This window comes from Mangifera indica, chromosome 2, assembly GCF_011075055.1.
Source record: "Mangifera indica cultivar Alphonso chromosome 2, CATAS_Mindica_2.1, whole genome shotgun sequence".
NCBI lineage: Eukaryota > Viridiplantae > Streptophyta > Magnoliopsida > Sapindales > Anacardiaceae > Mangifera > Mangifera indica.
The window spans coordinates 17,196,661-17,220,663 of NC_058138.1; the positions used below are offsets into that span (position 1 = coordinate 17,196,661).

Below are 24,003 nucleotides of genomic sequence, written 5' to 3' on the forward strand. Positions count from 1 at the left end.
GCCCTAATCAACCAGCTCAACATTCAATTTTTGAACCAGAAAACCATTACATTCACTCAGGGTCAAATAACAAAGAAGCTTCTTAGGCAAACATAATGTTGAAAAAATAAGGGTATTAATCTAATATACCCACTTCCTTGCAGAAGTACAACAGGGCCACACAACAGCTTACCGCAGACAAACAAAGTGAGAAATGCCTTCAGCAGTAAATTTCTCTGTTCAAAAGATTTGGGGTCCTAATGTTGTTATTATTAGCCTTGTCTAATAATATAAACATTTTTCAAGTTATCATTATTATTATTCATTCATAAGAATAGTTTCTCTTATAATCACATAGCAAATTTAAAATCTGAGAATTCCAAGAACTTTCAAATTCCAGATACTGATCTTTCATTATTCTAATTTCAGTCATTTTATTTTTGCTATGAACTACTAAATTTTCCAGAAGTTCCTCTAAAATCTTGTTTTCATCAACAATAAAGATTAACTGGTGAAATCTGTTCACTGTCTTATCAATTAATGAACAGAATCAGTCATATATGATAAATGTCTTCAAATTACAAATCAATAGAACAAGTCAGAAAAACTTCCAATATGCCCAAACAGTGGCTACAGCAATTCCCATGATTAATCAAGGAAAAACAAAGCGCGAGAAGCACCTGGAAATCTGAAAGTTGTTGTTTGGTTAACTTTGTTGTCAGGGTAGAAATGACAACTGCATTATTGAGCTCCTGCAACTTCTGAACAGACGCAAGAGCCCTGTTCTTACCAACATCTTTCTCTGAAAATATGAAATTACTGGACAAATCCCACCACTCCACTGTCCCTTCATCATGCAAGGTCACAGACTTGACACCAGCAAGTATTAGATTCTTTGCTGCAAGTAAAAGAAAATAACATAAAGCAAAACTTCAAGTAACAGACCTCACAACAGCTCAAAAGAAGTCCATGTCAAATTGAACAAGCCAGATATTCCTTAACCAGCCAAAATCCCCGGGCCAATGACTTCATATCAGATGACATATAGAATACAACTCATTTCTTCAACATAGTTTTAACATATGTACTATAAATTCCCAGGGCCAATTACTTCACAACAAACTATAGAATATTCCCTTAACAAGCTAAAATCCCGGCAAAAATGCATTCTAAACTTAGCATGTAAAGGTCAAAGACTTCATAACAGATAACATATAGAATCGAATGCATGTCTTCAACATAGCTTCTACTAAACGTATTACAAACTACCAAAACAAGGTGCATAAGCCGATTACATTTCTTTGTTTTCCACCAAGCAGACAACAATTAAATACCAAATTTAACCGCAAAAGTAATTCAGGATATCACAACTACAGCATTCCAAAGATCAATCACAAAATTAAATACAAAATCACAAACCCCAGAACTAGAATTTACAAAACTAATATAAAGAATACCTACATGTAAATTTACAACCTTTAAAGCACGATCTACCAGACAAAAGAGTATTCAAATAACCATACCGATCTCGGCACCAAGGCCCTGCATCCCGGAGACGAGGATATTGGAAGCAAAAAGACGCCTCATCGTCTCACGACCGTACACGGCCAGCTGGCGGCTGTGCAGATCTTCATCGATGTCGGTCTGATTGGAATCGCCGAGGGCCATGATCGGGATTTCAGCTAGGATCGTACTGGTACTGTGGTTGTTACTGTCGTCTAAAATTACAGTGTTATTAGTCTCAGTGGTCGTTGATTCAGAGATCCGATGCTTCTTAAAAACAGTCGAGCCGTTATTGCTATCGCTAGAAATGTTTTGAGTTTGTTCTTCTTCGGTTTCGTTGACAACAACCACTCCTTCGCTGGCTCTCTTTATAGGAAGCATATAGTGCAGCAAGCTACCAAACACGGCACAAAACCCCATAAAAATTACAATCAATGCCACAAACCAAAAACTCATGTATCCAATACCAAAATCAACAAGAAGAACATCAGAGTTTCCGTACAGACATCCGAAAATAATCGGAAATAAAACCGTAAACCCTAAAGCTAACTTGTTAAGCTTCATTTGGCACAACGAATCTTTCAGAGTACAGAACAGAAATGTTAACAACAACAAAGGTTAAAGAAAAGGAGAAAAAAAAAAACGTACCGATTAGGACTGTGATTAAGGGAAGAATAGAATCTGCAGAGAGAAGAGGGGAGATTTGATTGTTGAAGGGATGAATTTTTAGTCTATAAATTGAAATGGAGAGGAGAGGGTTTGCTTGGAAAGCAGTTTAAGTGTGACGTGTGGGTTGGATGTTGATATAATTATATAAAATGGGGATTGGGAAGGAAGGCTAATTATGGATTTTTATTGTTTTGCAGTGATGCTTATGTGTCTAGGGTTTTAGGCTGGGTAGAAAGGTGCTCTCTGGAAAAATTTGTACCTGTCCCAAACTCACCTTGTTAGAAACGGAAAGAAGGCAATTTGGTTAGAAAATGAGGAAGCTTAGATGGGTAAATAAATATACGATTGAATTCTAATCGAGTTTATTTGAATTCAAAAAAATTAGATATTTTTTAATTTAAACAAATTTAAACAAAAAAAATATACTCGAAACGAGTTTAATTTAAACAAATTTAAGTTTAAATTTAAAAATTAGATATTTTTTAACTCAAATTTTAAAAGTGTACAACTTGCTAAACTTGTAAAGTGAAATTGAGAATGGTGGGTCATTTCTAAAGTGAAGTTATCAAATTTTGATTTGTTGTTTGCTAATTGTAATTAAATTTTAAATTAGCGGTCAAAAGGCAAAGAAAGGGAAAGCCAAAGCCGAAACCCTTAACATTGTTAAAGAGGAGGAGGGGCAGTGGGCGCTACCTCGAAGTGAGACATTTGTGTCAGGCAGGCAGGCGGTCCAAGTTTTGCTTTGGAATTACAACTAAATTGAAAGTTCTAGATCACGTTCAGTTTGGAGATTGCTGAGAGTGACAATGCAAACGATGACGGTTTAGTATAAATGTACTAGGAGATTAGCCAATTTTCAAAAGTTGCTTCATCACATTCACACAGCCGACTCTCCCCTCCCAGTCAAACCAAGATTTCTTTATAGGAATGGGGACACCTACAAAGGGATGATGGGGTGGGGCATCAATATCTACCATATCATAATATGTGTCAACCCACTCATAAAATTATATATATGTGCAGACACATATAGTGCACACTTTATTCCTTTTATCTAGATTCTAAATTTTGACAAAGTGATGATAAAATTTTCCATATCGCATTAGTTTGGACTAAAAAACGAGTTCAATTTGATTTGAATTAGTTTAGTTTAAATTTAAATCGAGTTTAAATTAAAAAGTTTGACTTGTTTTAAACCCAAACTAAATTTAAGCTAAAAAAATTTGGCTTGTGAGTTATGTAGATAATTCAATTTGATTCGAATTTAACTCATGGTTTTATTTGAATTATGTTAAATAATTATTAAATAACATCATTTTATCAATGAATCACTAATTTAAATCATGAATATAAGTCATATATTTGAGTTATAGATTTAAACTATAAATTTAAGTTAAACCCGAACAAAATTTGAACAACTTTTAATATTGGATCTATGAACTCGAACTAAACTATTTTTTTGTTTAAACCGAATTTGAATAAAAGAGTGTTCACGCTCGATTTAACTTGTTTTCACCCTCTAACTCTTTTTACTAAGTCTATGTGACCCTCTATCACTGTATAAACCTTTAAAATTTCTCTCTCGTCTCTCAATTCCAGGATCGATGGTCAAAATATAAAGGTTTGTTGAAAGCAGTAATTCTAATAAATTTTTTAAACCTTTTTGATGTGCTATTGTTTCCAAAAAGATTTTACTCTGCGTTATGGAAGTATTGGCCGGCAGATGGATTATGGGATTCAAATTAGTGGACGAGTAGAGTAAAACTGACTGATTAAAATTATAAACTTACAGGTTTCATGCTTTGTTGAGGATTCGATGCAAATAGCTTCTTGAAATAGAAGGATGAGAGAACTTAATAAAACAGAAAATTAAGTAACATGAAAGAAAGCTCAATTGGTAGATTGTGCTCTCTAGGCCAAAGATGTATGTCCGCAAGTCAAGGTGCATGTTACAATTTCTGTAACATGTGAGTTTAACATATAACAGCATGCTATTATAATTTGTTTTTTTTTTTAATTTTGTTGAGTTAACATTTAATATATATTACAATATTTTTTTATGAGTAATATTATATATACTCACTTTAAATATATAAATAAATATATATTTATACATATTATTAAATAATTAAATATTATTTTATTTTTAACTTTAAATCATATAATTATATAATAATATATTTAGGTATATCCCGTCTGTCAATACGTATACTGAACACACTTTTATTATTCTCCTATACATTTCAATGGGTTTTCTTACAATTTTGGCCATGACAATTTATAAGGATCCCAATATGATAACAAAAAATTGAAAACCCCGAAAAAAGTCCATCTGACCTTTAGCCGACAGTTTTTGAAAAATTTTACTCAAATCGTGAGAAAAGGTGGTAAATTTGGTTTTCGGTATGGAAGGAATATATTCGTTATTTTTTTGTCTGTGATTAATGGTAAGGTATCAGAATAAAGTGGGCAAACAGGTCACAAAGTGGTCCATATTCAATATTAACGTCTCCAATCTAAATACGTACATACAGAACACGATACAAATACGGTCCTATTTCCCAATTTTCATTTTGATTTTAACCTTTTTCTCTTCCTCTCAAATTTCTGAGCAAAGCAGTTTGGAGCAAACTGTTGAGAGGCTTATTAAGATCCCGGGGGGGAGGGGGGGTGGTGGGGAAGGGGAGGGAGAGGGAACGTTTCGTACAAGTAATTATGGTGAAGCGAAAGATTTTGTGAGAAGCTTTGAATCAGCTTGTTAATGAAAGCTGTTTGTTCAAACAAGCAAAAGACCAGACATGGGCTCCCCTTAAATTACTAAATTAGGATGGCCAGGCCTATTTGGACCTACTCTATTATTATTCCTCCATCATCTACTTTCTAATTTTTAAAATCTCCTTTATATCCCTCTTAATCCCAAAAATTACTACATCGACCAGGGAAAATCATTTAATTACAATCACACTCCCCCAATATCATAGACAACATATCCGATAGATACCCAGGCCTAGAACGGATTAGGCCCAGGTACATTAGAAGCTGCAAAAACCCCGGGCTTCAAGCCCATGTTTGGTTTGTATAACAGAGATCCTTTTTAAAAACTGGATTAGCTGTGTTTCTGGAGGGCCTCTGGAATTTTACTTCGAAGAAAATCTTTTAAGGGTTTTATCGGTAATTTCATAAAAGTTTATCTAACACACCGAGACCGGGCTTTCATCAGGTTTTTACTTTACATTATTAGTTTCTATTATGTATCTGCACAAGCTGCCTCGATACGTTTGCTCAATCTTCATTGAGCAATTTCCAGATATTTAATAATATGTAATATTATATATACACATTTTTTTATACACAATTATATATACGGATGATATGTTATCATATGATTAACTGATTTTGAATCAAAGATAAAATAATATCCAATCGTATACTCATGTATCATTAGTGTACTCAATTATGTACCTAAAAGTACGTAAACATAATGTTATTGTTCAATAATTGTGCACTCAACATTTAAAGTCTTAAATGCAAGCAACAGAAAAATAGTTTACACATGGGTACACGCAAGAGTAGACACACAGATGATGGTAGATACACTGGAATCTGCAGAACCAGATAATCAGAAGAGAGTCAAACTTAGTTCACACTAATTTTGATTTTATATTTACAATGTTACGGTTGTTACTTTGCTAGATGTTGAAACTATAGCAGAAGTTTGACCTTAATGTCACTAGCACATGTCTACCATGTGCATCTTTCATGCTTCACTGATGATCATGTGACCCAATCTGAGCTCAGAAATGGGATTTTGAGTTAACCACAACAAAACCTGAACCCTATGATATTGTGAAGCTCCAAACAAGTACATTTACATTCCAATAGGAATAATGGAAGGAGGCAAGGCAACTCTCATGGAAACACAGAAAAAAGGGGGAAGCATTCGGGGCCCTCAGATGGCCACTACATAAACAAAAAGAGAAGTTGTAATGCAATATGCCTTGAATCATTCAGGTCTTGTAGGCCATAAGATCACACACAAATCATGACTCCTTGTCACTTTTTCCCTTTTCCCAAGCTAATAATCCTAGCCCTTTGAGACTAATTAATTATGTTTATATCAGTCATTTGTAATCATACACACGAGGACAACATTTTTTTTAATGTTTAGATCACTTTAATAACCATCCTAATGAATTATGTTAGGCATATGAAGCTAAATTCATCCTAAGAAAACCATAAAGGCACATGCGTTCTTCTTTTTTATGCTTTGGCAGGTATGATAAACAAATTTATTTGGAAGAGTACGAGAAATAAGTTATAACATTGAACTAAAATGGCGAAAATATATCTTCATTTCTGCTATATGAACTTCCTAAATCAACATTTAGACATAAAGAGAAATCAAATTGATAAGGGACCCATTTTACAAAAACATCTCAAGAGTAAATTTTTTCATGGGTTTAAATGATTTCTACCTATTGGAGTTGTTGTTGGACTGTAATAATACTGATATAATCTCAGAAAACTGGGGACGCTTTGATGGTAGATTATTCCAGCACCTGGTCATCAGAGATTTCAGCATTTGTGGGCAGTCCTTTGGGATCTCAGGCCTCAAACCACAAGCGGCTATTCCAACTGCTGCCTGCACAGGGAAAATGCAGCATAGGCTGCCTCACCAGTCACCATCTCCCAAATCACCATTCCAAAACTATATACATTACTCATCCATGTCTCAGAAACACTCTCTGGGTCACCAGCAATAATCTGTACTCACCAAAAAGAGATAAAAGACACCAATTTGAATCTGCATCACTAATTTGACAGAATTGGAATCTGTTAAAGTTATAATCATAAAGTTTGCACATGTACAATCATAACATAATGAGTTAAAATTTATCCCAAAGGGGAACCTCTAAAGTTGTATTTTGTAACTCCTTTATCATATTCTATTTCAAACTAGGACAAATTCATTTTACACGTCCTAATAACGTTTCCAAGCAGGTAAAGAAATTCGGCAAAAGGCTTTCATCCACACGGTTACAAGTTAGGTCAGAAATTGATTATGCTAAATACCAAAAAGCTCCATTATGTGGGCTCCACTAATTAACCATTTTGCTAAAAGTGGCACTACTGCAATGTTGTGGCCAAGCAAATTAGTTTAATGGGGAATATTTGAGTGCTTAGATAAAGGTAAACAACAAATTAAATTATAAAGAGCAAAAACAATTATCATGACATGTTACGCATGCTAAAATAATGATTTTGGGGTAAATGATTTAAGTCTCTTTATAAGAGTTTACTAAACCTGAGAGAATTGTAGCTGGGTACCATGAATCTAAATAGCACTCAGAAACATAAGAAAACAACATAATTTTTCCACAAGAATTTGAGCCCTTCTATTATACAATGGAAAGGCTTACTCAGGTGGAACTGCTGTTTCTTAATTTTACATAACACAATTGCTTCGCTTTGAAGGATTAAAAGTTGAGCTATATCCTTGAGTCAAAACACAAAGTAGCCCAATATAATCAAGTCCAAATCCCATTTACATCGATAAAGATGTGGGGCAAATCAGCAAGGTTCCTAGTCTTCTAACACTGCCCTGTGTTATATACACATTGGACCATATTGACAAAACCCTGGAATCATGGAAAAAAGATGAGCCAGTTTAGCCTAAATTTGCGCTCTGGAGTATCCATATGGGATGAATGCTACATTGACAAATTTCCTTTTTAACAGTTCAGGTATGGAAATGGTATCATCACTATGGCCATGCATAGGCTCCAGATTGTTAGATTATTACTGAGATGAAGAGATCTTTTATAACCTGGATGATTAAGATCAAGTAAAATGAGACAAGGAAATAACAGAATACAAACCTCAGGAGCAAGCCACCTGTAACCATCGGTTTCATACTCCAATGCCTCACCAACGCTCTTGCAAGCAGTGACAATACCCATGTCCCCCAAACAAGCATTACCATGTCTATCCAATAGGATCCTTTGTGTGTTCAGGTCTCTGTATGAAACACCGTGGTCATTCATGAACTTGATCCCTTCAGCTACATCAGCAGCAATCCTAATTATCTCCTTAGTCTGAACCTTTTTGCTTTTCATCATTAAGTCATGAACCGTACCGCCCTCCATCAACTTCGTCACCACACACAACCCATGACTTTCATCTACGCAAACACCACAAAACTGCAAAATGTTCTTGTGCCCACAAGTCATCAACTCTAACAGATCTTTTCTCAGCTCAAACTCATAGGAAGTCCCCTTGTCACACCCTTTGAGCTTCTCAATTCCCACCTTTTTCCCCTTGTAAACTCCTTTAAAAGAATTAGGTCCAATCTGATCAATAAAATCAAGATTATCCGAGTTCAACAGCCACTTCCCAATCTCTTCCCCACCTGCTTGGATCGTCTGCCATTCATCAACAGATACAACAAAACAAGAAGTGGGTAACGGCATCCGAAGCTGAATTTTCATGTTCAAAATCTCCGCGCCATTTCTAAAGTTCTCCTCACCAGACTCCTCCCCAATCTCTCCCAAGTCTCTCCCTTTCATATTCTCCTCTTGGCAGCCACAAAGGCCAAACGGGAGCTTCACTGATGCTTGTTTATGCTTCTTTATAGCAGATTTAATTGCATTTTCAATCCTTGATTTAAACGACTTCTCTTGCCCAGCTTGAACGAAGAGAAGAATAACCCCAAGTGTGAAGCCTTTCTTTTCAAAGATCTGAATCTTCTTGCAACAAATAGAAGCGTTATCAAACGCAACAGACATCGTTGGCCACGAAATCGATGAGTTACATGCAAACGTAAGCTTAAATACAGAACTCTGTACTTCATCATCAGACACTTCTTGAAACATTATAGCAGGACGCTCGTCCCCTGACGCTTGCTCTATCAATTTTATATGTAAAAACACTTCTTTCATGTCAAATCCCGCTTGCGCATAACTGTTTATATATAAACATAAATTAGACTGCCAAAAAATAGAGCAAAATTAGTAAAAACACATTTATCTTTCTCAGTAACAACAGAACAAATACCTGAGTGGCAACGAATCATAATGCTTTCTAATATTAGACACGAGCTTCTCCGGCAACTGACTTCCAGGATACAACTGCGTCAAGTTCCGTACAACACTCCCCCAAACAATCTTTCGACAACTCTCGATCTTAGACAACGCCATTGGGTTGTCACGTGCTCCACCAGCAGCACCCGCGGCTGTCGCGGAGTCCAGATTCAAAGTATTCTTAAGCGACGCAATCGCCTCCGACACGTTCCGACTGAGCCGCTGAAACCGTTTCTGCATAACGGAAGAGTACTCCTTGGTTGTTCCGATATTAGATGCCGCCGAGGTCTCCGGCGCTCCCTCGGACCTGTCGTTGGTCCGCATCAAGACTTGCTCCACCATGTCTTCGTCCGTGCTGGTCCGACTCGACCAGCATTCTAGAGCTGCAGCCATTGGTTTGACTTAGTCGGAAATATTAACTCACTCGAGTTGAGCAGTGTCAAGTGGTATTTGTGGATTTTATAGTGACGTTGAGCATTTTCTGGTTTGGTTTCTGACAAAGATTGGTTGAGAGTAATAAATAAATAATTGATGGCAAGCCATGATGAGTGATGGATGGATGGTGATGCTTTGCTTCAGTGAGGTTTATTACGAGTAAAATTTTACCACCCAAGTTTTTATTTAAGAACGGGACACCCTTATATAATACAAATAATACTTTTCCACCTAAAATCAATCAAGGATAAATTTAAAAAAAAGACAGTGTGTTAGAAAATACATTATTATTTTATCCTTCTATTTTATTTTTTAAAGTTATTATATAATTCAAAATTAACAAAAATAATAAATAAACTTTATAAATATCTAAATTATATAATAACTTACTTATTTGATAATTGTATCAATAATATATAATTGTATGTTTGAAATGAACCATAATTTTTTAAAATATTAAGAGAGTTAATGACAACTTTCAAGTTTTTGATATTAAAAAATTGAACCAAAAAAATAAATATAAAGTTAAATATTATATTACAAACTATTAATATCATAATAATATTTTTAAAATATATAAGGTGAATATGATAATTTTTGTATAAGTAATGGCCGCGATTAGAGTTTTTAAAAGATTTTATATATTAATTTGTAAATTTTCAAACACAAATAAAGGTTAAATTGCTGTGTAAATTTTTTTTTTAATATATTTAAATTAATTATTAATAAAATTGTTAACTTACTCTTACACTTTCAATTATTTTTTTAAAATAGAATTTGATTTTAGATAAAAAAATAATAATCTACTCTTTTTCACTTTGTATGTTAAAGTTAAGCATTTTTCTTTTTCTTTTTTTATTTATTGTCATTTAATCATTAATTAATAATAAAACAAATTAAATTTCATTTCATTTTAGTAAGGATAAAAAGGTAAATATATTATTGTGGGTCACAATTTTATTGGCGTTGTGTTTTGCCAAAAACAATGAAACGGGTATCCATGATAAGTATAGTTTTAGATCCATATTGCATCACATTCAAATAATTTATTGATTGAATTTGGTAACACTAAGATAGAGTATTTTAAGGTGGTTCAACCAAATTATAATTTAATTGAGTTCTTAATACATAACTTCCAATAAAAATATTTCTTTAATTTGTGATCGTTGTGAATATACAATCAAAACTTCCTTTGGTCAATTTATGTTAGTTTTATGTCAATTCAATTTGGTTTCAGATCGTTTTTGAGTTGACTCAAACTAGATTTTGTGTCGAAAAACTCAATCATCGCCTAATTTTTTTCTAATCATGTTATATTGGATTAACATGTCATGTATAAATTTGTCACCCCTAATTGACAATTATTATCATTCTCAGTCTTCTTAATGATACAATTGTGTTTTCTATGATCATAAGATCAGTTTGCAATCGGAGTATAATTATTCTTGATCATTTTAAATGCACAATATCACTCAACATTAATCAATCATGAGCATAGGTTTTCACGAAACAAAAACTACATTAAAAACTTTTCACTATTCTTAATGTCTTGTAGGGAATGTCATTACTATTAAGTGTGCTTTTTCATTTATGCAAATTTAACCACTAATATAATTTGATGCTAGAAAGAGGACACTTATAAATCTCCTTAATTTTCAACCAAAAACACCATCTTTTTCTATTGATTTCCACTACAATTTCATAATGTCATGCACTATATTTTATCACTACTATGTGAATTTCTTATTGGTGCAAATTTCACCCCTTAGAATTTGAAGCTAAGAGGGCCCCGAAAGGCTCTTTAATTTTCAACCATCTTTTTCCATCTATTCCTATTACCAAAAAAAAAACAAAAAAGATGGTTCATGGGAAAAATCAAAGAGAATCTAGAGTGAGAAGTCTATGGAGTCCATTTCAAGTATATCCCTCCATACTGAGTATAACTCCGACACCAAGTGTCCTTTAGGACTATCTGATCTTGACATTGTTAACTAGCTTTCTCCAACAATTAAAGCATAGTCAATGATGTTTAACACAAACTCAAATATGTGATGTAATTGGAAATCTAACTAATGTAATTGTTATTATTGGTCAAACTCACAAATTCGACGCTAAAGAGGTGACTAGTCATCATATAGTAATAAACTCTACAATCAAAGATCATATGTGTTATCTATATGCGAGTCAATTCTAATACAAGTGAATAACTCCTAATTCAAAAATAATGAGAACTAAAAGACTCGATAATTATCACCATTCTCAGGCTCTCCTAAAAGATACAATAGTTGTTTCTTATTATCATGAGATCACTTTCTGTAACATTATCAATTATAAATAAAGTGTAATTATTATTTTTTTACAATTTTGAGAGCATATGATTTTTCAATAGTAATAAAAATTATCAAGATTCAAACTATTATTATTATTTTTTTTTAATAATCAGGTATACATATAACCCTAATTACACATGTTTATAAGTAACAACTAAACGGATAATGTTAAAAACTTGTTACTATTATTGATCCTTCACAATGAATTGCATCACCCTTTAGTCATCAGGAGCACATATGACACACACTACATTGACAAGACAATGTAAATAAATTTAATGTTAGACCAAAAGACTATTTCCCACCCAAGGTTTGATGTAAATTTAATTTTTCATTTGTTAATTATCAAAATTTTAAATATTTATCTATTTATTAAATTTTACTATTACTATTAGATATAAAATTGTCATTTAGAAATTGTATTTTAACTTATATTTTGAATTACCCTTAAATTTTAAATTTTTTTATTTATACCTTCTAAACTTATATTTTAGAGGTTTTAAAATTGACTTCTCTCCCCTTCCCAAATCTAGGGTTACAAAACTTTCATCTTTTTATCATAAACGTCACCCGTAGAGTTTTAAAAAATCTTATTTTAACTCCTATTCAACTTAGGTTTCTAAATCTTCATATTCGAAGACCAATCGGTTATCAGCTCTCTCCCTTCTGCCTTCCCGATCGACTGGTCTTCCCTTTTCGATTGTCTTCGTCTCTAATGAAGAAACTGGTCTTTGTTTGATGAAGACTCAACAGATGAAGACTATTTGATAACGGAGGAAGAGTGACTGAATGAGAAGAAGAAGAGATTCATCTGCCATCTCTAGTGAATTATTGTTGGAAAGAAGAAGAAAGGAAGTTGGGTTCAACTATAACTTCCTAAAACATTGGGGGGTAACGATATGGAAAAAAGTGTACCCTAAACTTGAGAGAAAAAAATGAGTTTTTAAATTTAAAAAATATGAGTTTAGAAAATAAAAATAAAAATTTGAAAACTTAAGAATAAAAAAATATAAGTTAAATAAATTTTTAAATGATAATTTTATAATAGTAAAATTTAATAAATAGATAAAAATTTAAAATTTTGATAATTAATAGATAAAAAAAAGGGTTTATATCAACCCTTGGTGGGAAATGGTCATTTTGCCTTAATGTTAATCAACTTTTACCGGTGGGGATGGAGGGTGGTCTGCCACGTGACCCACCACACATAACAGTATAGAAAATCATGAGAAATAAGAGTGAAATGTAGGGCGCTGATTTGGGGAAAAATGTCGCGGGTATTCATATGCGGTTGGAAGCTTCCTTCCCTTGTGGGACCAACTAACGCTTTGATTGACAGTAAATCATGCGTACGCTCTGATTTTGATTCCCATACCAAATGCAAGTTTTGTACGGAATGTTTGGATCATTGGATCAGCAACTGTAACCTGGGCCCAGTGGGCCCCCAATGACATGTGTTAGCTGGAGTTAAGCCCACTTGCCACGGTTTCGTATATCATGAGAGACAAATGATGTGACATGCAATAATGAAAGTCATGTAGATGCTGAAGGTTTCCATTCCATGGCATTCAACACCACGACATCAAACGCTTGTGGAGCAGACATGATGGCCTATTTCCACGGATACAGCTTATAGCAACGTAAGCATTTCGTCCAACTCTTCCTGGCCAAGCCATTAACATACATTCACACAAACTCCATTAATGGAAATGAGGATAAGCGACGAATCTAATTTAACTAGATGTCTCCCTTAGAATCTTTCATTTGAATTAAGAAGATTCCCTGTATTTGAGGGTAGATAAGGATGGGGTGAGTTTGAACATCTTTTTGATTGAAGTTTAATTTAAATAGAAAATAATTTGATTTTAATTTAATTTAAGTTTATTGAATCAAAATTAAATCTAATTTGGGTTCAATTTGATTTAATTTTAGTTTATATTGATTTTATTGCTCAAATTAATTATTTGAATTTATAATTCGATTCGATTTTAATTAATGGTTCAAATGTATCATTCAGATTTATAACTTGAGTTTGTAGTTTATTAACAAAACGATATTGTTTTATTTAAATAATATTCAAAGTTTCTAATTTGAACCATATATATAAGCTGAACCGATCATGAATTCGAATCGTCATTAAATTATAAATTCAAATTAATTTGAGTCAAATTGAACTACGAATTTAAACTATTGATTTGAGTCAGATTTAAGCTAAACACTTTTTAGCATAAGTTAAGTTAAAATTTGAATTAAACAAATTTTAGTCAAACTAAATCGAACTAAACTAGTTTTCAAGATTGAATCAACTTGGATCATTTCCATGCCTATTTATATTAAATTAAAAAATATATAAAAAAAGAGTCTTGTGATGTTACTGACTTTACATAGTCAAACAATGCATTTTCGCAATAACATGATAAAAGTAAAAGTCGCATATTTTAAAAAATAGCATAAAATTATGTTAATTTATTCAAAAAATAAATGTTATTAAATAGTCTCATCATATTATCTAATAAAAATGGGGTAATGAGATCATCTATATAAATATAAATATTTTTATACATTATGTAAGATTTAAATATGTTTATTTCTTAAATTAATTTATCAAATTTTATTATTTTAATTATTAAAAAAAAAAAGAAAAAAGACAAAACTGAAGGTGAACCAGGTGTCAGAAGTTGGGGCAGGCTCATTTTGGAACCAATTTTTGAAATGGGTTATAACAGGCCGATGGGCTTTTTATCCGTTTAACCAAAACAAAGTGAAAACAATTGGGCTGGTTTTACTTGATCAAGTCAGAAGATCCGGTTTCAATTCCACCTAAAGCACAGTGGTGTAACCAGGGACGTATTATATAATATGGTGATTAATATATATTAAATTTTGATTTATTTTAAGATACACATATTTTTATTTGTATCTTATTGTTTCATTAAAGTTTTGGTAGAAAATAGTCATTTGACTTTTGAAATTTATTTATGGGTAGATGAAAATGAATAAAACTAATTTATATATTAATAATGATATATGATCGTTTCATTGAATGTTATTTTATACTGAATATAAAATTACTCAATTATATATAATTGTATTAATTTGAAATTCTACAAAATAGCTCCTATTATTGATTATTTATGATTATGAGAATGCGTATGATAAGTGTCAAGTTCAAAATTAAAACTTTTGATTAATTAGAAAATTAACGATATTATAAGTACTTTTATTAGATATATATTTATATATGTTATTATGTAAATTACATGTTATTTTATATTTAATTTAAAATTATTTAATTATATAATAATACATATTAAATATGTATTTATTTATATATTTAAAATAGGTAAATATATATGAATAACTAGGGGTTAGTAATGGGAACATGAGAGTAGGGAAGTGGGTTCGTATGATATTATAGAAACTAGCGGTCTCTTTTTGAAATATATAATTTTATGGAAATATCATGTAGTTATAACTTTATGGGGGAGTTAACAAAATTTAATAAAAGTTTTCGCGAAGCTTCGTCTTCTCCCTTCCTTAGACTGCAAAAAACAGATCTTCGTATCAGTCTCTGATCTCTGAAACTTGATCAACAAGGCCAGACTCGCACCATTTCTTAGTGCGGATAATAATTTTTTGAAATTATTAACATAAATTCCACTTTTGAATTTGAATTTGAATTTTTAGTTTTTAAATTTAGCTGTTCATCATATCATGGCATCCACGAGCAAGGCTAATTCTAAAGAAGACGATGAAGCTGAAGAAGAGGAGGTGAATTAGTGTCAAGTCCTTAATATTCATTTTTGCAACACAATCGTTTATGAAATCTATTATTATTATTATTATTATTGTTATTTTGTATTGCTGTAGTTTGAACGGTTTGACGATTTCACTCTTGCTTCTTCATGGGAGAGGTATATTTAATTTATGTTACTAATGATTATTTTTTGTTACTGATTGTTTCATGGAGCTGATAAAGTTAGATTTATGGTTGGTGTAAGGTTCATATCTGAAATAGAAGCAATTTGTCGGCAGTGGTTGGCTGATGGACCAAAGAATTTGTTGGTATGCTTTTTATTTTCTGCAAGTTTTGTTTTTTAATTTACTTAGAATGGGATTAAATATTGTTCAATATCCTTTGTGTTATCATAAATATTTTGGAGTCGCTATTGATGTCCTTATTGTTTCTAGCTTTTTAATATCTTGTTAAAGAGAGCACATGCAAGTCGTATCTCTGTTGTCTTGTCAATTTAACTGCAGCTTTTACATTTTCTGTGCTCTATGGTCGTAGGAAAAGGGGGCTGTTCAGTTGCCTTCTTCAAAGAGCATATATAAGATTAAATCTGAGTTGAAGTACTTTATGAAAAGCTACTGCATGGAGTACTATTTCGAGATTAACAATAATGGTACTCAAATTGGTTTTTCCCTAAATTTTATTTAGTTTTGGAGCCTATTTCATTTTTGTTTTTGTTGACTAGAGTTCTGGTTGGTGCAGGCAAAGTCCCAGATTGGGATTGGACTTTGCATGATTTGCAGTTGAGCTTTGGAGTAAAGGAGTTTTTGGTATACTTCTATTTGCATCTTGTACTCCACTGGTATTGAATACTTCTTTGCTTTGCACTTAAATTGTGTTGTTCACCAGGTAATTGCTCCTCAAAGTGCCAGTGGTGTGGTGCTTGATGCACCAGAGGCTAGCAAGCTTTTAAGTGCAGTTGCAATAGCTTTGTCAAATTGTTCCAGGTAGGGCTTTGAATTGAAATTATTACCAGATTATATTTTTCAAAGCAGGTTAATAAATATGCTTTTCCGAATCATTTTATTTGTCTCAACCTGTAACATTTTAACTTCTATTGTTTCCCTAAACTTTAGTCATTGAATGGTTGTATAGGCTAAAATTTGTTCATGTCTTCTCCTTTATTTTTGCAACAGTTGTCTTTTTCTTTTTTTAATCACATTTGACTGCCTAAATCAAAATTTTCGTTTGTACATTTGGTTTTTCAGTTTGTGGCCAGCGTTTGTTCCAGTGCATGATCCTTCTCGAAATGCATATATTGGGATCCAGAATATGGGAACAGTATTTACCAGGAGGTTTGAGGCAGATCGTGTATATAGCCAGGTTCCAGTGAAACTCATGCATTTGGAAGGCTTGTATGAGTTGTTTGTTTCCAAGTTTGTAAGTTCTTACCATCCTTTTTACTTCATAGTTCTACCTAGTTTGTAATGAAGGTTTCTTATCATTTTGAAATGCCCTATTATTGATATACCATTTCTGCTATGTCATTTGTTCTTTATGTATCCTTCAATGGACTACTATGGTTTTTAAACAACTTTATTGATTCAAAGGAACATATTAATGGGTTTCAATTGAATTATTGAGTAATGTTCCCTTAAGATAGTGTTGGACTTATTGCCAGTGCCATCATGATAGATAAATTTTTATCCCCTGTAAGTTGTTTGAATCAGTTTCATGCCCACTTTGTACGAGAACACTTACATCAGAGTTATACCATACATTCCTGCAAACTTTTGAATTTCGTATCTCTGCAAAAGCATTACTTAATTTCATCTAATGTTGAAGGCCTACTCCACATTGGACCTCTCAATGCATCTTTTTGAAGTTCGGTTTACGATGAAGCTAACTTACCAAACACTTCCCTATGATGATGATGATATAAGAGCAGCTGATGCTGGAAATGCAGAATCTGATGATTATCCTGGTGAGATAAGCAACCAAAAACAGTGGGATGATGATTGTCCTTGGAGTGAATGGTATTCTGCAGAAGACCCAATAAAAGGTAAACTTATGTCCTGGATATTCATATTCTTCTGTTTCCTAATTGAAATAAAGATGGTAATTTTCAGTTTGGTTTGTTTTGAGAACGAAAGATTTGTTCTGTGGGGGTACCTGCACACGAAGTTGGAGGACTTAGGCTCCTATGCTAAATTAATTTGTCAAGCTTAGAGTTCTTGTTTTCTAGGTCCCTTTTTATCTTTTTTCTGAAGCAGGGAAGGTAGGTGGAGTTGTTAAAGTTGTGTGTACTTGGCCTAGATACATAATAATGTTGGTTTCTCAAGCTTTGATAGAGCTTTTCTTGCTTTAAGCCTTTTATACAGAGATTGATTTCGTTCTTATACTTGGTGCATTATGTGCACACAGGATTTGGTTTGATTGCATTATGGTCAGAGAAGATGATTGAAAGCTCAATGGAAATGGCTGAATTGGAAAATGCTTCACCTCATGAGGCGGAGAAGTGGATTTTATTCCCAACCATGTAAGAAATGTCTTTCACTAGATGGTATATGGAGAAACAGACAAAGACATTCCAATCTTATGACCAAATTAATTTTTGTTTGTGAATCTATGTTCTTATATTTTTTAGACAGCTTTGGTTTTCATTGATGATAACTTAAAGAGTTACTGTTATTTTTTGTAGGGATATAATGGTTCAGGTTTATTTTAACAGTTATGATTATTTTCACATTATATTTATTGTTTCTCTTGTAATACCTTCCTCTTCTGTAGCTTCTGGTATTGTGATACATTTCAAAACATTATTTTTCTTCAGATACGAAAATGCGAAAGGAAGTAGAGTTGGTTTTGCTTCACAATTGCACCTTTTGGTTGATGCACTGAATATGCCTTTTGAGGCTCAATTTATGGAGGATTTTGTCTCAGGTTTGAGCTACTAATTTGACTTATCTTCTCCTTTTTGTTTATCTGTTCAACTCTATCAACTAGCTGCATTGTGTACAGAATTGGTTGGAGATTCTAGTTTTTCTTATTTAAAGTTTTTTACCCTTTTTTTCGTCACTTTGGTTTGTACCAGCTGAAAATCCTGGTTCAGATCGTCTGAAGTCCTCAATGGTTATACCTTCACCAACAGTCGTTGATCGTGTGCTTAAAGAACTCTTTCATGAGGGTATTTTCTTTCTCCGTATGAAACGATTTCCACTTTTTTTGAGAAAGGCATTCACCTTTTATTCGAACTGATTATTTGGCTATGAACGTTTGGAAACACACTGAATTTGCATGTGAATTGAACATTTAATTAATTTACTTTTTTAATAAACATGGCTCACATTGTTAAATGTCCTCGTGCTACATGTAGGATCAAAGTTACCAGATTATGCTAAAGGGGAGCATAAGAGCTCTCGATTTATTAAAGGCGCACCTTTTGAATCTCTTTTTGCACAGTTTTGTTTACACTCCTTGTGGTTTGGCAACTGCAACATACGAGGTATGCATGAAAAGTGGCTATGACTTATTTACATGAAAAAGTTGTTTAACTGTCGTATATTATGCATTTGGTTGTGAGAAATTTACTCATAAGCATTCTGTTATTTAGTCTGTCTGACAACACTACTGTATCATTCATGTGTGTTTAGCTATTGCCGTGCTCTGGATAGAATTTGTTCGAGAAATTCGTTGGTGTTGGGAAGAGTCACAACCATTGCCCAAAATGCCAGCCAATGGTTTAATTGACTTATCCACTTGTTTGATTAACCAGAAACTACAGATGGTAATTGCCTTCGCAGATCTTCAAAGGGCATTTTCTTTTTCAATATCCAGAAGGTTGACAACAAAATGAAGTTTTCTTTGAAAAATTTGGTTTTTGATGAGGAGCTAAGAAATATGTGGTATTTTTTTTTTTTGGGTTTCAAATGCTTTACATATCCAAAGATCGGTCCAATTGCATCCTTTCATGTATCAGATTCACAATTGTATATTTTTAACCGTTTGAATTAGATTTGTATTGGATTCTGTAGGTTAAGTTTCCATCCCTGGAAGCTGGTCCCCTTAATTATTTTGCAGATTCTTTTTTCTGGGACAAATATTACAGGAGAATCAATTTGCAGATCTTAGGGCTTTTAAATTGCCTTGTTATTTCTTTCTAAATCATTTCTATAGCAACACAAATTTATGTCATTTTGCTGCTATTTTCAGCTTTCCATATGTATTGACAAGAAGCGTGAACTGAATGAAGACTTTGAAGACTGTTTTGGAAGTGAAGATCATTCTGTCAGCGATATTGAGGTAAGTATGGTCTTGCAGTTTACCATCATCTTTTAGTGCTTGTAACTGTTCCCTACTGGAGAATCGGTTATCAATGTTATTTATTTCTCTTTTTCTTTCAAAAATTGATACGACAGAATATGCAGGAAGATGGTCAAGTTGTGGAGGGTTCAACCAATTTGCTACGACTTGGTGAAAATATAGACCAGAAACATGACAGGTGAACAAAGCAAGTGAGATCTCTTTGGTTGTCTTCATTAAGTTGATCTTAACTGGGGCAATTAATTTTTTGAGCTTCTTATTTCTTTCCTCTTTTTAATTGGTTTGATATTCTTATAAGTAGAAGTGGCATCAAGAAGTGGTCTAATTCACTGTTTTGAGAGGTACTATCATGATTAGGGTTATAATTCCAAATAATAAGCACATAACTTTAGCTGATGGGTAAACTATGGAAAGTAGTGTTTCTTTGCCATTTGGTGCTTACATGTCTTGTTTAGTACTTCATGTAGGAGATAGGTGGCTCGGGCAATCCTTTTATGAATGGAATGATTGGTTGATTGTGGATAGGATAAATGTAAACTTGGATAAGTGCCTTTGGCAATTTATCATCATGTTTCTATGGTTTCTGCATTAGGAAAAAAACTTTTGCAGCCTTATCGATGGATATATTGATTCATTAGGTTCAGATAGAATTGAAGTTAAATCGAATGCTAGAATCTGGTCTTTGGTTATTTGTATTCTGCCATGATTTTTTCCTTCAGTGTGGCTCTTTGTCATTCTATTTAGGTCATAAATCTATCTAGTTGTTTGCTTGCTATGGTGGCATTGGTGAAGGACATTTGAATAACCGATGTTATTTGTGGTAAACAACTTGATTAATGCTTAGAACTTTCAAGGATGGTATTCAAAGAGATGGAGTTAGGAATAGTTGGTATATATATCAGCCCGATATTGCTGATAAATCATTTAGCTGCTCAAGAATTTGTTAAAACCATTTTTAAGATACAACATTTTCCCCTTCCCTTGGAAATGATGTATTTTTATCTGTGCAATTATGGTGCTTAATCTTGTTGCAGTCGGTTGACAGAAGAGGGTTTGAATGGATCTGGTACAACTACAGTAAGGTCTGATACAAAGCCTGAAAATGTTATGTCTGCTGAAAAAAGGCCTTCAGATAGTATTAGGAGGGGCTCAGCTGGTGTTGTGGGGTCAATGATGCTTCTGAAGTCATACCAAAACATGCATGCCCCTTTCACACAGGTTGCACCAATATCTTTGTACTGTTTCGCATGCTGATAACTTTTCTAATCTCCCATTTGAGTGTGGTGATTATAACAGCTATCTTCCTTCTCTCTGACTGATCATAGGAGGCACCACTTATGACTGAGGACATGCATGAAGAACGTCTACGTGCTGTTGAAGCCTTTGGTGATTCATTTGTAAGCTTCGATTCCTTAGAGTCAATTCTTTGTTTTAACAGTGACAGTTGATTATCATCATTCTGGATGCTCCACTTTTGAATGATCTTTCTAAGGAGTTCTCAATGGTTTGTAAGTGAGAAGTCTCTCAAGTTGTTTGGCATTCATTTGCTAATGTCAAAAACTATCTTATCAATTGGAACCTTTCTAAGAAGGAAACATTCTTGATCAGGCCTTTGACATGAGTATGCTTTATTTGACAAGGGATATCAAAAATACTAAAATAAAATAAGTGGAGACTGGTGGATATGGGAATTCATGTTATGCATCACTGGTTGATATTGTGATTTGTGTTATGCCTTATTGGTTACTAGTGATTCTTGTTATGCTTCATTGGTTAATTGTATGTGTGTGCTATATATGTCTTTGATTCAAGTATTTTAGTTTATTCTAGGTTATGCTCAATTAATATTTTTCTTGGCAGATTTAGAAGTCTGATTATGATTTGTTAGTCCACATTAAGCTTCAGAAATTTATCGATGTCATGTTTTTCTGTAATATGAATGAGATGTTATATGCTTTCTCAATTTCATATTGAAGAACTTCATCATTATGTGCTGAGAAAGCATTGTCTACTACTGTATTTCAGGACTTTTCTGCTCAGTTGGAGAGAGATATTTTATCATCAGGTAATTAATAATATCAACAGCTATTTTTCTTCAGTCTGATATTGTTATGTGGTTTGATGCTTCTTTTGCTGCCATCTTAATCAGCCCAAGATACGTGCTTTTATCTTAAGCTAACCCTTGGAGATACAAGGCAATTGATTAAACTAAAAAGCGTTAAATATATGAAAAATTATATTGAGAAAGGGAGATAAAATTCAATCAAAAGCATTTGGGTACTCTTAATGTGTTTGATGTGTAACTTTACCGACAATTTTTTTTATCTATTAATTTTCACTAATATTTGTTTAAAATTGGGAGTAGATATGTCAGCATTTAAAGCGGCAAATCCCAATGCTGTTTTTGAAGATTTTATTCGGTGGCATTCCCCTGGAGATTGGGTCAACAATGAAAGTGAAGAAAATGGTGCATCTGGAGTTCTTACAATGGAGAGTTCACAGGATAATTGGCCTCCTCGAGGACGACTTTCACAGCGAATGTCTGAGCATGGGAATTTGTGGCGAAAAATTTGGAATGATGCCCCTGCTTTGCCAGCTTCTGAGCAGAAGCCACTCTTGGATCCAAATCGGGAAGGAGAAAAGGTCAGTTTGAAAAAAAAATAAAAACTTAACGAAAAGAACTCATGAGCATGGGAACTCGTGTCCATAGTTTTCCTATATTTCCTTAAGCTCTAATCTTCACTCATTACAGCACCTTTGATTCCACAGATCCTTCATTACCTTGAAACTTTGCAACCACATCAGCTGCTTGAACAGATGGTTTGCACTGCCTTCAGAGCATCAGCTGACGCACTAAATCAGACTAATTTTGGAGCCTTGAAGCAGATGACAATGAAAATAGAGCAACTCTACGTTACTATGGCATCTGTGCTGAAGCCTTTGCAATGTTCAGCTTTTTATCTTCATTAACTTGTTCATCTTGTTTGCAAGTATTTGGCCTAGTGTTTTGAAGTGTGTATTGTCTTGGTTTCAGTGAATAATTTATCTGGCGACAGTGAGAATATCAAAGACATTAGACGGCTTTGTGTTGTCTTCGAGCACATCGAGAAGCTGTTAACTCTAGCAGCTTCTCTCCATCGAAAGTTCTTGCAAGCACCACGCCTTGCTGAAGCAATCTTTAATGACTACTACAGCTTTTACCTTCCAAAAATGGGAATGAGCTCAAAGGAAGTTGATGTTCAAACAGTAAGATATCCCATGACACCTTAACATTGATTAGTTTAGCAGATTTCTCCTAGCCTCCAGTGAAACACCATTCTGATTGGTCTATTTGAATTCTGAATCTCCATAGGAACCAGAGGTTGAAAATCAAAATTACTAATTAACAAAAATTTTCAAATTCTCATTGGTAGTAGGATTGCATAAAATTAGTTCTTTCTTGATGATGTTTACTTTTATAACTTTGTAATCTAAGATATCAACCTTTCTGGTTTAAGGCCATTGCTTTAGCAGAAACATCTTATTATTTCTTCAACTTCAATGATGCTATGCCTCCTTCATTTTGGTCAGGATTTTGAAGCGAAGCTTCCAGTGAGGAATCATGAGAGAGAGGTTATATCGAATATGTTCACACTGCCCACTGCTAATCAATCGTGGAGAAAAGTTTTGAGCATGGGTAATCTTCTAAACGGCCATGAACCGGTACTCAGGGAAATTATATTTTCTATGAATGATCACGCAAATAACAGTCATTATGCAGCCAAAACTCCTGGACTTCGTCAACAAGAAATAGAAACATATAGAATGTATATATGTGGAACCTCAAATGATCTTCGAGTCGCTCTTTCTGTTACCTCATGTGATTGATTAATCTCTCCAACTTTTTCGTTAATTCTTACCTGTATAAATGTGATTTCATTCCGGTAATATTTTAGAAAATTTTAATTGTGTA

The 24,003-nt window shown here is 33.4% G+C and overlaps 2 protein-coding genes and 1 pseudogene across 4 annotated transcripts in view; 1 reads left to right on the forward strand and 2 right to left on the reverse strand.

Moving 5' to 3' along the window:
- LOC123206933 (ubiquitin-activating enzyme E1 1-like) overlaps window positions 1–2,354 on the reverse strand; it is a 6,101-nt gene extending 3,747 nt beyond the window's left edge. The window contains exons 1-3 of one of the 2 annotated variants that reach the window (XM_044624235.1): window positions 2,131–2,354; window positions 1,503–1,876; window positions 660–877 (exon numbers count right to left, since the gene is read on the reverse strand). In XM_044624235.1, coding sequence (XP_044480170.1) covers window positions 660–877; window positions 1,503–1,863 — 579 coding nt within the window. In that variant the 5' untranslated portion in view covers window positions 1,864–1,876; window positions 2,131–2,354. Of the gene's footprint in view, window positions 1–659; window positions 878–1,502; window positions 2,064–2,130 lie in introns of those variants that run through there. The other variant, XM_044624227.1, reaches the window with a different exon arrangement.
- A 4,125-nt stretch (window positions 2,355–6,479) lies between these two features.
- LOC123206041 lies at window positions 6,480–9,755 on the reverse strand (annotated as a pseudogene).
- A 5,760-nt stretch (window positions 9,756–15,515) lies between these two features.
- Window positions 15,516–24,003, forward strand: LOC123208868 (rab3 GTPase-activating protein catalytic subunit). Of its 2 annotated transcripts, none has more exons than XM_044626478.1 (22): window positions 15,516–15,766; window positions 15,866–15,909; window positions 15,997–16,060; window positions 16,287–16,401; window positions 16,491–16,558; window positions 16,638–16,735; window positions 16,997–17,168; window positions 17,574–17,790; window positions 18,153–18,267; window positions 18,562–18,671; window positions 18,823–18,915; window positions 19,105–19,233; window positions 19,382–19,515; window positions 19,941–20,030; window positions 20,147–20,229; window positions 21,086–21,269; window positions 21,377–21,448; window positions 22,077–22,116; window positions 22,417–22,694; window positions 22,821–22,998; window positions 23,086–23,297; window positions 23,622–24,003. In XM_044626478.1, the coding sequence occupies exons 1-22, from the start codon at window positions 15,710–15,712 to the stop codon at window positions 23,916–23,918; spliced, it is 2,850 nt and encodes a 949-aa protein (XP_044482413.1). In that variant the 5' UTR covers window positions 15,516–15,709; the 3' UTR covers window positions 23,919–24,003. The 2 variants fall into 2 exon arrangements, with proteins under 2 accessions (XP_044482413.1, XP_044482414.1); XM_044626479.1 differs by having other exon boundaries at window positions 20,156–20,229.

Excerpts from the sequence above, each read along its gene's own strand:
- LOC123208868 (XM_044626478.1), top strand. The coding sequence starts at position 15,710 with ATGGCATCCACGAGCAAGGCTAATTCTAAAGAAGACGATGAAGCTGAA. Across the intron at positions 21,270-21,376 it reads TGCATGCCCCTTTCACACAG|GAGGCACCACTTATGACTGA; the intron begins GTTGCACCAATA and ends GACTGATCATAG. Across the intron at positions 21,449-22,076 it reads AAGCCTTTGGTGATTCATTT|GACTTTTCTGCTCAGTTGGA; the intron begins GTAAGCTTCGAT and ends ACTGTATTTCAG.